General features: G+C 40.4%; 1 protein-coding gene across 1 annotated transcript; it reads left to right on the forward strand.

Annotated features, from left to right (window-relative positions):
• Positions 1-1,231: 1,231 nt before the first annotated feature.
• On the forward strand, positions 1,232-15,163 carry ntrk2b (neurotrophic tyrosine kinase, receptor, type 2b). Its single transcript, XM_070924358.1, has 16 exons — positions 1,232-1,428; positions 3,455-3,529; positions 3,618-3,689; positions 3,789-3,857; positions 3,937-4,088; positions 4,272-4,408; positions 5,464-5,596; positions 6,047-6,382; positions 7,725-7,759; positions 8,157-8,256; positions 9,097-9,285; positions 9,906-10,036; positions 10,144-10,316; positions 11,470-11,710; positions 14,022-14,180; positions 14,978-15,163. The coding sequence occupies exons 1-16, from the start codon at positions 1,232-1,234 to the stop codon at positions 15,161-15,163; spliced, it is 2,385 nt and encodes a 794-aa protein (XP_070780459.1).
• The last annotated feature ends 1,184 nt before the right edge of the window (positions 15,164-16,347 follow it).

Genomic DNA, 16,347 nt, shown 5'->3' on the forward strand with positions numbered 1-16,347 from the left:
CAAATCTATTTAATAGGTCAGATTTTTAAAACTTAAAATAAGAATAAGCCATAGCCTGTCCCTCTCAGTGCTACACATAAAACCGTTAAAAATGATTACAGTGGGTTGTAATTTGGATGTTTTTGTTATTTGTGTCCAAATTAATAGAAAAAATGCAATTATTTCTGACAAAATGCTCTTAGCCAGGAAGAATTAAAAAAAAAAATACAGCATATGTTTTTGTTTTTTCCAATTCTTTGTCCTATCGTTCACTGATCAGTGATTGGAGTGAGACTCATTTGGAGCTTGCAGACATAGTATAGGTAATTATTTTTCATAGATGCACCCCGTCTTGTGCGTCAACCGTACGTCACACTATAGGCCTAATGGCCAACCGTACAACAGTGTTGGTGTGGGGGGAAAGCGCTGCTTTCATCCAATGCATGGCTTCAGAGTAACTACAACACAAGAGTTTACATCCACACTGCTGCTGTGCCCGCCACAAACAGGGCATTTGACCCACAGCTGGGCCACATGTGCAGCCTGATGAGACTGCAGCATCTGATGTTTCAGGTTTTTGATCGAAATTGTCATTTCCCAAAACAAATTCCTATAAATGCAACTTGTCAGGAATACATCTCCAGGGTATCACCGCATCCATCTCCCCTATAAACCCAATCCCAGTGATGGCTGGGGGAGATGCGCTCGTCCTCGGCGATAATCGATAGACGCATGCAGGTAGCCTTCCTCCCTACACACGCAGCATCACCACGCATCCTTACTCCACTGTGCAGTCTCTCTTATTTTCCTCCCCATCACCGCACATATGAGAAATCGCTCGTGGGGGCCCTGCCTATTGATCTCTAAACATCTGGAACACCTCATATTTGTTTTACAAGGCAGAGGCGAACAGTCTGTGCCCGAGATAGAGGAGTGAGACAGCAGCAGCGGCAGCGGCAGCAGCAGCAGCAGCACCAGGACGGACCACTTGACACCTTGCTTCACGACATCGATATGCAGTAGTGTGATACCAGCTCTGCGGAGACGGGAAGGCCAGTCCATGGCAGCTTGATATTAAAACCGTGGGCTCTGCGCATTCCTCGCCGACGGCGTAGTCTCTCTTTTTTTTTCCTGCGGAGTCGAAAGGATTAACTTGGCCAGATAAACTCGGCGAGGGAGGAAATCTTAACGATAATTCAATTTGACCAGATTCTGTTTGGGGGATTCGTTGGGGGATATCATTGGACCTGCGATGGACTCCAGCGCGGGGGGATATGGCATGGCTCGTCTTGGATTGTTTTTGGTTTTGATGGGGCTGTGGAGATTTAGCGATGCTTGCCCCGCATCCTGCACTTGCAGCATCTCAAGGATTGTTTGTATTGATTCTGTACCGGGGATCGAGGATTTCCCTGTCCTCACGTTAGATGACATGGAAAACATCACCGAGATGTAAGTGTATGAAAATGATCGCGCAGACGGCGTATGAACTTATTAGGATGCAATGCGTAAAGAACTACCTTCGATCGTAGGTCGCAATAATACCCAGGGGCTGGGATTATAATAATAATAAAGATAATAATAACATCAGCAGCACTATTAATAACAGCAGGCCTGATATTATTCCCCCCTTGTGGATTAAAGATCAACAGAGATCTGTCTTCTGCGCTTAATGTCAAACACAAAATGTGTGATTTTACTCTTATAACCAATGGGTTTGTCAGATCATGTAGCCTAGTATATGTGTGCGCGCGCGTGTGTGCGTGTATGTGTGGCGGAGATGGGGGCTGCGCGTGCCACTAACGACGACGGTGTGTGTGTGTGTGTGTGTGTGTGTGTGTGTGTATGCGTAATGGTGGTGAGAGTGCGCGTCAGGCTTATTTGGATTAGTCGGTGTTTCCTTTACAAAACAGCTCCAGAGGTAGTGATGGAGTAAATGTTTAGGCCCGCCGCAGCCTCTGAGGTGTTAATTCGGCTTTTGGGCGGCGGTGTGAGAAAAAAAACAGCCTCAGTATTGTTTCAAAATGACCACATTGTTGCCAGATTACACATGAGATCACATCAGTTGTATACAGCCGGCGATAGTTATGTAGCCTTATCTGCGTCAGTGTGTAGGAGTGTACCTGCTACAACCCTGCTCAAGTACACAACTGCATGGCACCCACTGGAGGATGGAGGGGAGACTGGGTGAGTTTTCTGAGGCAGACAGACTGGAACTAGGTGCCACATACCCATCATGGATGTGGTTTAGGCGTCTTCTGTAGTCGGATCAAAAGACGATTCTTCAGTCCTTTAGTCTTGCAGCAGCCTTGTACACTTTCCTCAATTTGTCTGAAGGAACATCTCTTGTTTTTAGCGAGTAAAATGTGCAGTTTTGACAAATATATCCACCAGTTTCACATTAGAAGCACAATATTACAATGAAAGAGTGAAGACTATTGGGCTGCACCTTCTAAAAATCTAACCATGAATTTAAAAATGCCTATGCCCCGTTGATAATACTTGGAAATAAAGACAAAACTCCTAAAGCAGCACTGACCCTGGTAAACTGCTTGTAACTTGTAATATATTGCAGCTTTGTGTTGTTAAAGGTACAACCCTCTTGTAAACAAACCACCAAAATAAAAAACAACCAGCAATCATTCTCAGATGGATTTCACAGGTTGTTAAACACATGCAGGGTAACATCAGAACTACATCTAAGTTGTTCATCTTTGCTGACGCTGAAAGGCTTGTTTTACTGTGAAAAGCTAAAATAAAAAAAGGTTCCTTTTCATTTATTACTCAAACTCTTCAATGATATACCTCCAATTAATATAGTAAGAAAAAAAGGTATTTTGTCTTCAAATATTTCATAAAACTTCTGCTTTGCACTGTCATGACCTGGTAATAGTAGTAGTTTAGTTGGCCCCTATAAAAAACAAGGATTTCAAGTTGTGATTTTTTTAAATATAAATCAAGGTGTACTGATTATTGACTGTCTGTAGCCAAGATGGCAGATACTTATTAGTTTATAATACACCTTTAGGCCATAAAAAGCGGTTGTATGTTTTGATCTTTATTAAAAACCTTTAAAGACATTATGTTTGTATGCCCAGTAATAAATACAACTAATATGAACAACATAGTGCCCGTGTGTAAATACATGCTGTTGTGCTGGCTTACATTAAATTGACAATCAAATGTGCTGCAGACCAAATTCCCTCAGTGAAGGAATATGACAGCTGCGTGGGCAGTTTATATAAAATTTAGCTGACTACAAATAAATTAAAAATTAAAAGAACATGGTATGTCATGGTATTTAGTTTCATAAAACACACAAACACGGCTGCTTCTCTTGTTTCACACTGTGACATTGTGGAATATAACTCAAACATGCTAGTTTCCGATCAAGTTATTTAGCTGACCTGTCTTGCCTTCAAACTTTACATTAAATGAATGCATGATTTCACTGAGACTCTTTTCTATCTTTTCACAGATACATTTCAAATCAGAACAGACTGCTTGACATCAATGACAACAGTCTGAAGCCCTACATAAACCTCAGAAATCTGTAAGTATCACACAGTATGTTTTACATGGAATCACAACACGCTGAAGTTGTAGATTACCTGATAACTCCACATCTTAACGCCCAACAGCACAGTGACGAGGACAAGACTGACATCTATATCACCAGATGCATTTTTCAACAATACAAGGCTTCAATACGTGTAAGAAGCATTTTAAAGACTTTCATTATTTCATTGATGTACACATGAGTGGCCTTGTTTGGATTTTGATTGTTATTTGTGTTGTTTTTTTCCTTTTAGAAATCTCAGATACAATAACCTGTCGACACTGTCATGGAGAACATTTCAGAACTTTAACGCAACATACCCGTAAGTGTCTCGTGTACATAAACTTGTCAGTGCAAGCAAAGACGATGAGTTTCTCATGTGCTGTGTTTTTCTTTTCTAGGCTCCTCCTGTCTGGAAACCCTCTGGATTGTGTTTGCAAGAACTTTTGGATCAAACTGAGGCTCCTAGAAGAAACTGACAGCCAAGAGTTGAAATGCATAGACGACAGAGGAGTGATGAAGGCCTTTGAAACACTCAGTCCGCCTGACTGTGGTAATGTGAAACCCATGTTATAATAAGCAACGCTGGCTATCTGATATTGAGCGGTTAGAGAGATGCTCACTTCACGAAGACAGTAAATAGAGATCGAAAACAAAGATGGAAGCATATCTGTAAACAAATCCATGTAACGTTCTGGGCAGATGTTGAGGTTTACTGTTTGCTCATTTCTCACAGTGGTTCCCAAAGTAGAGGTCACCCCAAAAACCGTGACTGAGATGCAGGGGAGCAATGTCAAAGCTGTGTGCAGCGCCTCAGGCTCCCCTCCTCCTGAGATCCTGTGGAACCTTGATTTGCTCTCTACCTACCACGAGGTGAGCCGGTTCACCTCACAGCTCCCTGTTTAAACCTTACAGGTCCACCACTCTGGGCTCACGATTTGTTTTAAATTTTAACATGAGAAATCTTGGGAAATGGGATGCTCATGGTTGAAAATATTACATGAGCTTTAAAGCTACCTCTGTGAACTGCAGCGGGATAAAGGTCATGATAGGACACGTTTGGTGATATTCTTTATTTTTCTTATCTTCAACAAATCAGATGTGTGACTTATTCCTCTTCTCATAGAGCTGCATTGTTGTCAACAACTATTAAAAAACATGTGAGTGAGCCCTGTTTTGCTGGGTGATATGTTCCTCCAGTTGTGGAAGAAGTACTGAGAGTAGTACTCATCATGCAATGCGGCCCATTTCAGAATAGTATTTATTATATTACTGGATTATAATTATTGGTGTAATAATAAATACATCACATTAATGTTGCAGCTGGTAAAGGTGAGGCTAATTTTAGTTGCTTTATATACTGCTGGGTAGCTCGTGAATCCCCCCCCCCCTTGGGAATCATTAAAGTTATATTTTATCTGAACCTTTGGTAAAACATCAGAATTTATTTGTGGACACATTGTTGGTCTTTTCATAGAATCTGTTGATAATAAGAACTTATCCTCAATCTCAATATGTGTTGTTAATGTGTTACAAGGTTGGTGGGAGGTGTGTACTGTGCAGTCAGCCTGTTGAAGTGGGAAGCTAACTGGTTATTGTATTTGTACTAAAGACAGCGATGGGAGAAGTGGAAGTAAATGTAGTAATACCACACAGTGAAAATATTCCACTTCAGGTAAAAGTCATGCATTCAAAACCTTACTTAATTCAAAGTATGTTAGTATTAGTATCAGCAAAATGTACTTAAAGAATAACTTTATATACTGTTGGGTATAAATCTACAGCAATGCATCATATCCTATAAGATCATTATGTGCATTATTTTTTTTAAGATAGTTCATTTATTTTAAGAAGCAAGAGAATTTTCTCAACCCACAAAGGAACATTTAATGGTACACATAATGCAAATGATAACGCTGTGTTTACAGATTGACCCTTCAGATATGGAGAGCAGCCTCACCTTGTCAGACCTGTCTCCTAATGATAATGGCAGGGTGATCATATGCAGCGCCGAGAACATGGTCGGTCAGACAGAGGCCACCCTTCAGCTCAATATTCTCTGTAAGGACTCTTACTTTTCTGTTGTCATTGACTGTAAATGTTAACCAACTATAGCATGCATCTAATTTCCTCTCATGGTCTTTTAAATGCCTTCTTATAGACCTTGTTATTTCCAGTGCAAGCTCACGGCTCCTCAGTCTGTTATCATTACTGTCTCTTGGCAGATCTTATTGACTCTGATGATGTCTCCTGTCCATAACTCTTCCTCCTGTGAAGCTCCTCATGCCTTACCATACTCCTATGCTTGTTTAGTGCCACACTTCTCCTCTCTCTCCTCTTCCATGTTTTCCTGATGTTAGTGTTCCACATGTCGTGTGATCATCTTCTCCTCCCCAACTGCATCTCCTTTCTGAGCCCATAAATGTTGCATCTCCTACTGGCTTTTACTCCTGGTGTTGATTTTCCTGTCATCCCGTTATTACTCTTCCTCTACTGTTGCCTCCGTGTCAGTTGCCCCCACCATCCAGCAGCTGCTGGGGCCAGAGCGGGACCACCACTGGTGCATCCCCTTCAGCGTGACAGGGAACCCCAAACCCGAGCTGCAGTGGTATCACCAGAACATGCCTCTCCACGAGCAGGACTACATCCGCACCATGATCCATCTGTCCACTGAGAGCGAGTACCACGGCTGCCTGCAGCTGGTCAACCCCACGCACATCCACAACGGCATGTACAGGCTGGTGGCAAAGAATAAGTACGGCCGGGACGAGAAGAAGGTCTCTGCCCAGTTCATCGACCCGCCTGACATCGGCCACACAGGTGTGAATATGCTCTTCTCATCATTTTGTTTCATTCAGTGACAAGTCTAATTTCTGAGGCTACTGTCTGTTTATGGCTGCTAACATACATATGTTTTTGGTTCTTTAACAGAAGACCCCTACTACTGTAAGTAATGATTCAGCTTTATAAAACCAACAATGGTTATACTTATTAGCTTGATAATAACTGCAAACATAGTTCAAATGAACTCTTCCATGATGTCCATCTATTTCTCCTCCTATGGCCTGTGACTGCATCCTGTTTCTGCACAGGCATTACTAGTAGGTGTTTGAACTCTTAGAGGGCTCAGGGCAGTGGTGGAAGAAGTAGTCAGAGCTTTTACTTGAGTAAAAGTAAAAATACTCTGTTACAAGTAAAAGCACCAAAAGTAAGAGGCACTCATTATGCACAATGGCATTATAATTAGTGACAAATTAATGTGTAAGCATCACTAATATTGCAGTTGGTAAAGGTGGAGCTAATTCATATACAGCTGGTGGCTTAATCCATAATAATATATCATAATGTATTAGTTGATTTATATTTTGTATTAACACCCTGAATGTACAAGTGGAGTAAAAAGTACAATATTAGCTTCCAAAGTGTAGTGGAGTAGAAGTATAAAGTAGCATAAAATGGAAATACTCAAGTAAAGTACAAGTCAAAAGTGCAGTACTTGAGTAAATGTACCTAGTTACATTCCACCACGGGCTCAGAGTTACACACTATATATATAACGTGACACAATCAATTGCTTGCACGTATTAACTGCTGTTGTTTTCAAATGTTCTGACGATGTCCATCTATTTCTCCTCCTGTGGCCTGTGACTTCATCCTGCGTCTGCACAGACACTACTGGTAGGTGTTCGAACTCTCAGAGGGCTCGGGGCTGTGGTGGAAGAAGTACTCAGAGCTTTTACTTAAGGAAAAGTAGCAAAACCACAGTGTAAGAGGTACTCATTATGCAGAATGGCCCATTTCAGGATCATACTGGATTATAATTAGTGACGCATTAATGTGTAAGCATCACTAATATTGCAGCTGGTAAAGGTGGAGCTAATTTATATATTTAATCCATAAAAATAGGCCTACATCATAATTTATTAGTTGATATATATTTTGTATTAATATCCTGAATATACAAGTGGAGTAAAAAGTACAATATTGGCTTCCAAAATGTAGTGAAGTAGAAGTATAAAGTAGCATAAAATGGAAATACTCAAGTACAGTACTTGAGTAAATGTACTTAGTTATATTCCACCACTGGCTCAGAGTTAAAGAGCTATTTATAACATGACACAATCAATTGCTTGCACTTAATAACTGCTATTATTTTCAAATGTTCTGATGAGGATTTTGATTCTTTCAGACTCGCCACTCCCTCCTCTGGATGACAGTGTTGCAGTAAGTGATCCTCATCAGTCCTGACCATTTAAAGCACTGGTTCCCAGACTTTTGGCTTGTGACCCATTAAACAAATGTTTACTTGTTATATCTGCCAGCTGTCCCAGTTTAACCAAAGGGAGTTTTTTTTCTCCCCTTGTTTTGTTTGAATTATTTTTAAAAGGTTGCCTAAAATTATCTTGCAGTTCTCAAGAAAACAAAGTAAACATTAGAGGAAAGTCTGGAAAAATAAACATCATTTTACGTAGCATATTTTTTTCTGCTCTCCTATCCTGTAAATAATCTCATGACTCCTCAGATTTCATGGAATGCCGAGCCCAGATTGAGAAAGGATGCCAGATGTTTTCGATGAAGTTTTCGTTTCAAACAATCTTTTTTGTTTTTTTTGTCTTCCCAGGTTTATGTAGTTGTGGGAATCGCAGGAGTTGCCTTGACTGGCTGCGTCCTGATGGTGATCATTCTGAAATATGGAAGAAACTCCAAGTTTGGTATTAAAGGTGAACTAATTTTATTAAAGGAATAGTTTGACATTTCGGGAAAGACACTTATTCAATTTGTTGCCCAGAGTTAGACGAGAAGATCGATACCACTCTCTGTTAAATATGAAGCTAAAGCCAGCAGCCGGTTAGCTTAGCTTAGCACATAGAGTGGAAACAGGGAGAAAAGCTAGAATGGCTATGTCAGATGCTAGCAAAATCCAACTGTTTCCAGTCTTAATGCCAAGCTAAGCTAGCCGGCTGCTGTAGCTTCATATTCGGCGTGGACACGAGAGGTTTAAATCTTCTTGTCTGACTCTTGGCAAGGAAGCAAATTTCCCAAAATGTCAAACTATTCCTTTTATCTAAAATCACAAGAGTTGACTCAGTGACACTTTATGTGACCTCACATTTATTCACCAGTTTATAAACAGCTAACAAATGGTTTATAACACATTATAATGTATTGTGTTATAGTTTTTAGACACTAAGACATTTTTAAACTTGGATTATTTTGTTGCATACATACATACAAGTGTGTTTTTATTAGATTTGTCAACAATTATAAATCTAAATTAATTAATTGATTAATAAATAACTGATGTTTAAACAGTTAATGAAAACTTGACAACATAGTGTAATGTAGCTGTATGATTACACACATAACCAAATCCTTACAGTGTGATGAACATGTTTTTACACATCCTTCTATCTCTTCTCTCCCTCCAACCCTCCTCTTCCTCCTCCTCCTCCTCCTCATTTTTTTTCCCCTTCTCCGCTCCTCTTTCCTCTTCCCTCTCCTCCTGCATCTCTTTCCTCTCCACCTCCTCCTCCTCCTCCTCCTCCTCTGTGGCTCCCTAGGCTCCTCCTCAGTCATCAGTAATGACGATGACTCTGCCAGCCCTCTTCATCACGTCTCCAATGGCAACAACACCCCGTCGTCCTCGGAGATGGGTCCAGACGCAGTGATCATTGGGATGACAAAGATTCCTGTCATTGAGAACCCACAGTACTTCCGTAACTCCGGCAGCATGCTGAAATCTGACACGTGTGAGTTACCGCCTCGCTCGACAAACGGCTGGTAACCCGGACCTTTTCTGATAAATCCATGTAGGGGTCACTGCCGGACGCCATAGTTATTGTCAGCTTCCTGCTGCATGGTGATGGTGACTCCTGCTCTGCGGGGCAACTGGACAGTTAGTCTACAGATGATGTTCAGAAACACAAGCTTGTTTACAAACTGCAGAATCAACCTGGATGTCTTTCTTTCTCAGACACACGTGCATGCAGTTTATTTTACTTTGGAAATTGAGAAAACATTTCTAAATTGTGTAATTTGCTGCTTTTGTCAGTTTTAGATCCATTTAGACTCTTCATCAGACAAAATCATGCATGACTTTGTGCTCTCGGAGATCATGACCGGTATTTTTTCACTATTTTCTGTTATCATATAGACCAATTCATCAATTGCCATATCAAACAGTTCAATAATGAAAATATTCTTTAGTTGGAGGCCGAATCTAATTTGACCTGCACAGCGATAACAGATATATTCCTGACAGAAAATCTCAATGAAGACGATAAAACATTTTACATGCATCAAATTTCCCACTAAATAATCAAGACGCACTTGTGACCTTGAGAATGATTTGTCTTTTTCTGCGTTTAAGTTGTCCAGCACATCAAGAGACACAACATTGTACTGAAGCGGGAGCTGGGAGAGGGAGCCTTCGGGAAGGTGTTTCTCGCCGAGTGCTACAACCTGACACCAGACCAGGAGAAGCTCCATGTGGCAGTCAAGGTACAGATCAATGCATTTGTCGTTCAGTTAGTGAATTCTATTGACTAGACGTACACTCTCATAGATAATGCTTCTCACCGTGTCTTTGTGTCTTTGCCTTTCGTCAGACTCTGAAAGAGGCCAATGAGAGCGGCCGAGCGGACTTCTACCGAGAGGCCGAGCTTCTCACCAACCTGCAACATGAACACATCGTCACCTTCTACGGGGTGTGTGTAGAGAGCGACCCGCTCATCATGGTGTTTGAATATATGAAACATGGTGACCTGAACAAGTTCCTCAGGTAGGATCATTTTGACTTCTAAAAATACTGACAAGAAACAGTTTGACATTTTGGGATATGTACTTTGCTTTCTTTCCGAGAGTTAGATGAGGAGATTGATACCACTTATGTATCTGCACAGTGAATATGAGGCTACAGCAAGCAGCCAATTAGCTTAGCTTAGCATAAAGCACCTCCAAAGTTCTCTAATTAACGCTTTATATCTTGTTTGTTTAATTCGTACAAAAACTGAAGGTTAAAAACGACCATTTCTTGTCTGGGAGCCGGGACTTCCTGGAGTCCTGTCATCAACATGAAGTTGCCGGGCAACCAGCGGAGACTCCAGGAAGTCACTGCTGTGGGCCAAAAGATAGTCCAGCACATGATCCACCATGTACTGGTTAAACAAACAAAGATTTAACGTGTTAGCTTTGGAGGTACTAGTAGACTGATTTTGTTACCCTTTAACAGAGACAGGCTAGCTGTTTCCCTGTTTCCAGTCTTTATGCTAAGCTAAGCTAACTGTCTCCTGGCACCAGCTTCATATTTAATGTACAGAGATGACAGTGGTATCAATCTTCTCATCTAACTCTCAGTAAGAAAGCAAATAAGCGTATTTCTCAAAATTTCCAAATATTTCTTTAAGTGTTCACTTTACATTAAAGGTAGAGCTGGGCGATGTTATGAAATATTCTGTAAGGTGACAGAAATGTGTCCGCTGAAAAATGTGTACTGTTTCTACCGGGGAAGCTATCTATTTAATATAGGCCATTGAAGCAGTGTTGTGAGTCGGCCTGCTTCATGGAAATGCTGCATGGATTCACAGGATTTTTGCATAAATCAGATTTTCAGTTATTTAATTTATTTGACTTGCCAACCACAGACATTCTCATCTGGTTATGTAACCTATAAATCATTTTAGGGCTACAACTAATGTACAGCTAAAATGATTAGTCGATTAATCGATTAATTGATTTGCCAAAAGGTCAGTGGTTCAAGCTTCTCAAATTTGGTGATTTCTTTAGTCTCGTATGACTATGAATCAATTAATCTACTAATTGTTTTGAAAATTGTATTCATATCGCCCACCCTTAGTGAAGGGGTATATCTGGTCGTTGTAATCTTTGCTGCAGTTACATGCATTATATATTGTTTTGATTGTTTCTGGGTGCAGGTCCCACGGTCCTGATGCAGTGCTAATGGCGGACGGTCAACACAGTATCCTGGTGGAGCTCACCCAGTCCCAGATGCTGCACATTGCCCAACAGATTGCTGCTGGCATGGTCTACCTGGCCTCCCAGCACTTTGTCCACAGAGACTTGGCAACCAGGAACTGCCTGGTAGGAGAAAACCTGCTGGTCAAGATAGGAGACTTTGGCATGTCCAGAGACGTTTACAGCACAGACTACTACAGAGTGAGTCCAAAGTAGTTTTTGATTATTTTCCATTTTCTAACCTCGTCTTGGCCCCCAGTCTCTTACTCACACACACACACACAGAAACAGCCACAATCCTCTGATATACACACAGAAATATGGAAATGCAGCCACATACGCACAGTCTGAAATATGTAATTAGAATTTTATTCCAGTTTTGGCCTGAAATAACTGTGTAGCTGCAGAAATGACAATTTTAACCAGAGGTATTTTATCTATTTTTAATACCATTTAAATGCAAATTCTATAATCTGCATAAAATTACTGTTTCCATGGTAATAAGGGCCAACAGTGCAAAAATGCATCGGCAGTTTTTCTTTTTCCCTGGGCAAGGAGTTAATACTTCCCTTCACTCTACATGAACGGCATCATATTAAACTATGGAGGAGTTATAGTGTATGATGTAACCCACTGACGGTTGTGGTAAGATTACACTTTAACACCACAATACAGGCCAATAAAAAAAGGATTCAAATTTGTCATGTTGAGGAACACATGGATGTATTTTATTCCCTCATCCTTTGCGTCTCAGATCCTAGTTTGAATCCCACAGTGCCCTCTGCTGCCCAAAGTGGAGTCAGAAATCTAAACACAGGCACACACATAAAAACATAATCTCCGAGATGCATTGGCCTGCATCAGATAAGATCACCATGAAGAGGGCCTGTCACCGACTCCTGATATCAAACATTTTTATCAAATATAAATCAAAAGCATGAACACAGCTAACAATATGAGGCCGTCTCAACTGCTGTAATGCTGCTAATCAAAAGGGAATCATGTGATACAATAATGTGACACATTAGATCAACCAGGAAAACAAACATAACTGCATAAAAGTCACGTTTAGTCGTGAATAAAACTAGAATTATATAGAATTAGATTGTGCGCCATTGTTCACTCCCATAAGCAGATTCTTGATGACGTATTGTGCTTTTGGAAAGGCAACAATTAACAGGTTAGACAATAATTATGCTGTTAGGGCAGAAAGTAGTCAGTTCCTTGGTTTGAGCCTCTTAGGATGCTGTATTTGGTACAAACCCTAACACTGGCTCAGATACTATGTAGGTGAGATGGTGAGCGGTGAAAGGATGGACGTACAGCAAAGGTGATTGGATTAAAGGGGTAACAGAAAGAGAAGGAAATGCGTTTAGCAGACAGGAAATAACTGATGGAAGAAGACAGGAAGACACCAGCTGGATAAAAGGTTATTAAGGAATTACAGGCGTGTTTCGGGAATGCCAGAGTGACTAAACTTAATTGCTCACTCTCAAAAATACACTCAGTTCCCAGTTTATAAGGTACACCTAGCTGAAACTAATGCAGTCTAATACAATAGTCCTGCAATAAATCCAGCCTTCATGAAGGTTATAATGTTTTAGAGAGGTGTTGATTCAATTGTACGGCCATTTTGGAGGATGCAGTTTTTGGTACTGTATTGTATTATACTAGCAGGTGTTTCTGTTATTTTATCCACCCAATTTAAGTAAATGAGGGCAGACTAAATAACAGAAACACCTCTCTGTACGAAGCAGTACAGTTAAATATACATAGTAACATTATAACCTTAATGAAGGTAGAATTTATTGCAGGACTGTCGTATTAGACTTTATTAGTTTTAGCGAGGTGTACCTAATAAACTAACAATTGAGTGTAATTTTAATTGTGCTATTGACTAGACATTGTTTGTTTTTATATATAATGTTTAAACATGATATCACAAACATATTTCAACATAGTATTGTAACAAGACAGCGAGTCTACAGCCATGCCAGAAGCTCTGTGAGGCTGTACTTGGTCGCAGCAGTGCTGCTTAGAGCTAAATGCTAATGTCAGCATGCTATCATGCTACACAAGGACAATGCTAACATGCTGATGTTTAGCAGGTATAATGTTTACCAGGTTCACTATCTTAGTTTAGGGTGTTAGCATGCTAACATTTGCTAATTAGCACTAGGAATGTCATTCGTTTGGAGGTATTTGGTCACAAAACAAAGTGTTGGACAATTCTTTCACCAAGATGACAGTAGAAGTTATTACAATTTATCCTCTATAGACATGGAATATCTGTACTAAAGCCTTGTCAAGATATTTCACTTAAAACCACAACTTTCAACCTCACGGTGGCAGAAGAGGAAAAGTCAGGGGATTACCACAGTCATTAGGATTCCAGAAAATTATATCTGTACCCAATTATTATAAATATTCATGGAAAATAAAGTACAATTAGTTTAACCAGCAGCTTTGAGCTCTTCGGGTGATGGTTTCTGATGTTTCTCTCTCTCTGCAGGTGGGCGGCCATACAATGCTGCCAATCCGCTGGATGCCCCCAGAGAGCATCATGTACCGGCGGTTCACCACAGAGAGCGATGTGTGGAGCCTCGGCGTGGTGCTGTGGGAGATCTTCACCTACGGCAAGCAGCCGTGGTACCAACTCTCCAACAATGAGGTCAGAGTCACACGAGGTCTGCAGTTCACGACCTACACTTGAACACACAGAGACAGTTCTCCTGATAGCAAAAGTCCTGGAAAATTCATTAAAAACCAGGTGTATGTGACACAGCTCTGCAACTAACAGATATCCAACACTGACCAAATAAAACCTTTAACTTTCTAAACTAAAGATTCAAAGATTAACAGAACCAACATTCATTTAGTTTGAAAAGTGATCTTAAAAGGTTTGACTGTATATTTACTGGATTTTTTCCCCTTCCTATCTAGCGTAATATTTATGTTAAAACAATAGTTGAAGTAGTAGATGAAGTATTAGAAGTAATATTTACATAATTTATTTTAAGTAATTCGGCAGACAGAGAACGTGTGGTAGATGACCTGTGGTTATCCATTTACAGTATCTTGGTGGAACTCCAGTGACTGTACACATAAATGTCAGTTTACTCACTTAATACAGTGGTTCCCAAGCTCTTTGGCATTTGACCTTTGACCCCTTTGAATGGAGCAATACCTGCTTGTGACCCCTCTTCATCCAAAGAGTGACCTTTTTTTTTATATATTTTTTTTTTTTTACCTTTTTTATCTGAATAAGTAAAATATCTGGTAATTATCTGGTAATTCACAAGAAAAAAAAGCAAAGATTATAGGAAAGTCTGAAAATTAAAAATAATTGTGTAGCATAAATATGTTTCTTCTGCTTTCCTATCTTCTTAGATATCTTGCGACCCCTCAGATTTGTCTTGTGGCCCCTTGCATTACTTCTTAAATGAACTGTCGCCCTGTATCCTGCAGGTGATTGAGTGCATCACCCAGGGCCGCGTGCTGCAGCGGCCCCGCACCTGCCCTAAAGAGGTGTACGACCTGATGCTGGGCTGCTGGCAGAGGGAGCCCTACATGAGGCTGAACATCAAGGAGATCCACAGCATGCTCCAGAGCCTCGCCAAGGCCTCGCCCGTGTACCTGGACATACTGGGCTGAGGCACCGGCCCTTCCTGTATGTACTTTGCGTGCATGTGTGCGAGCTGGGTATGTGGATCGAGCGGTTGTGTGTTGATGGAGCGGAGAGGAGAGGGGGAAAACGAAGGCCGTGCGACTGTGTGAGCGCCTGCGTCTGTGTACAGTACCTGGCTGTAAATGTTACTGTAAATGCTATCGTCCGTGTCCTCATTACATCGAGAAAAGCCTTAAATTTTGAGTGATTTTTGTTTTGCTTTTTTCCTTTCTTATCCATTCGCAGACGTCACTGAGGCATGTTTCACAAATGGAAACCAAAATGCATACAGGATTATGTAACTTTATCCAAACCATCAACACAACATATGTTAAAGGCATAAAAACAAATGAAACCCGATAATAAGAAACGTTGATTACTGGGTTATTCTGTCTACATTCATCGCGTTCAGTAATCACTGTCCTGTATACCATACTTGCTGGGAAACGAACAAAAGGGAAAATTATGTGTCTCCATAATGGACAGTGTATGGACACAACTTTGTAGATAGAGCTTTCTCTTCTTTCAGCAACGTCACACAGCAACATATTCTGCAGGAAGATTTAAAAAAAAGAATTGACTCATTAAGTTGCAGCCGAAGCTTTTTTCTTTTATATGTCACAGACTATTTTAATATTTGTAGAATTTATAAATGTTGACTCTGTTTTTCATACCAAGCTGTTGATTTAAATCAGTGGTTTTTGAGTCGTTTGCTTGTTTGAATTTTAAACAAACGTGTATTAATATCATTATTATTAAACACGTACGTTTAAAAAGACCCATGTAGATTCTTATAGATGCCTGTGTTTGTTATATATAACCTGCTGAAGTCCACTGAAGGACTTCCCAATGTGAAATCAGTGTTGAGGTTATAAAACACAAGGGCATACAGCATTTTGAGTATGTTTTTTTTGTTGTTGTTGAATAACATCAAAATCATTTGTCATATTTTATGTAAATATCTGTTCATGTTTTACACTGATCACACGGGGTCATCTATATTTACAAAGTGGTGTTTTAAGCGTTTGTTGGAGTGCTCGACTCATTTCACAACCTTTTTTCATTTGATGTATCTAAAGCACAGAGAACGAGGACTCGGCGGCGTTGAGCTGTGCCTATCAACCCCCCCTCCCTCCCCCCCTAAAAGAAAAAAAGATGAGCACAGTTTGTT

The sequence above is a fragment of the Enoplosus armatus genome, chromosome 18 (assembly GCF_043641665.1).
Source record: "Enoplosus armatus isolate fEnoArm2 chromosome 18, fEnoArm2.hap1, whole genome shotgun sequence".
NCBI lineage: Eukaryota > Metazoa > Chordata > Actinopteri > Centrarchiformes > Enoplosidae > Enoplosus > Enoplosus armatus.

Coding starts and splice junctions, on each gene's coding strand:
- ntrk2b (XM_070924358.1), top strand. CDS start 1,232: ATGGACTCCAGCGCGGGGGGATATGGCATGGCTCGTCTTGGATTGTTT. Junction 4,409..5,463: donor TGCTCTCTACCTACCACGAG/GTGAGCCGGTTC, acceptor CTGTGTTTACAG/ATTGACCCTTCAGATATGGA. Junction 14,181..14,977: donor ACCAACTCTCCAACAATGAG/GTCAGAGTCACA, acceptor TGTATCCTGCAG/GTGATTGAGTGCATCACCCA.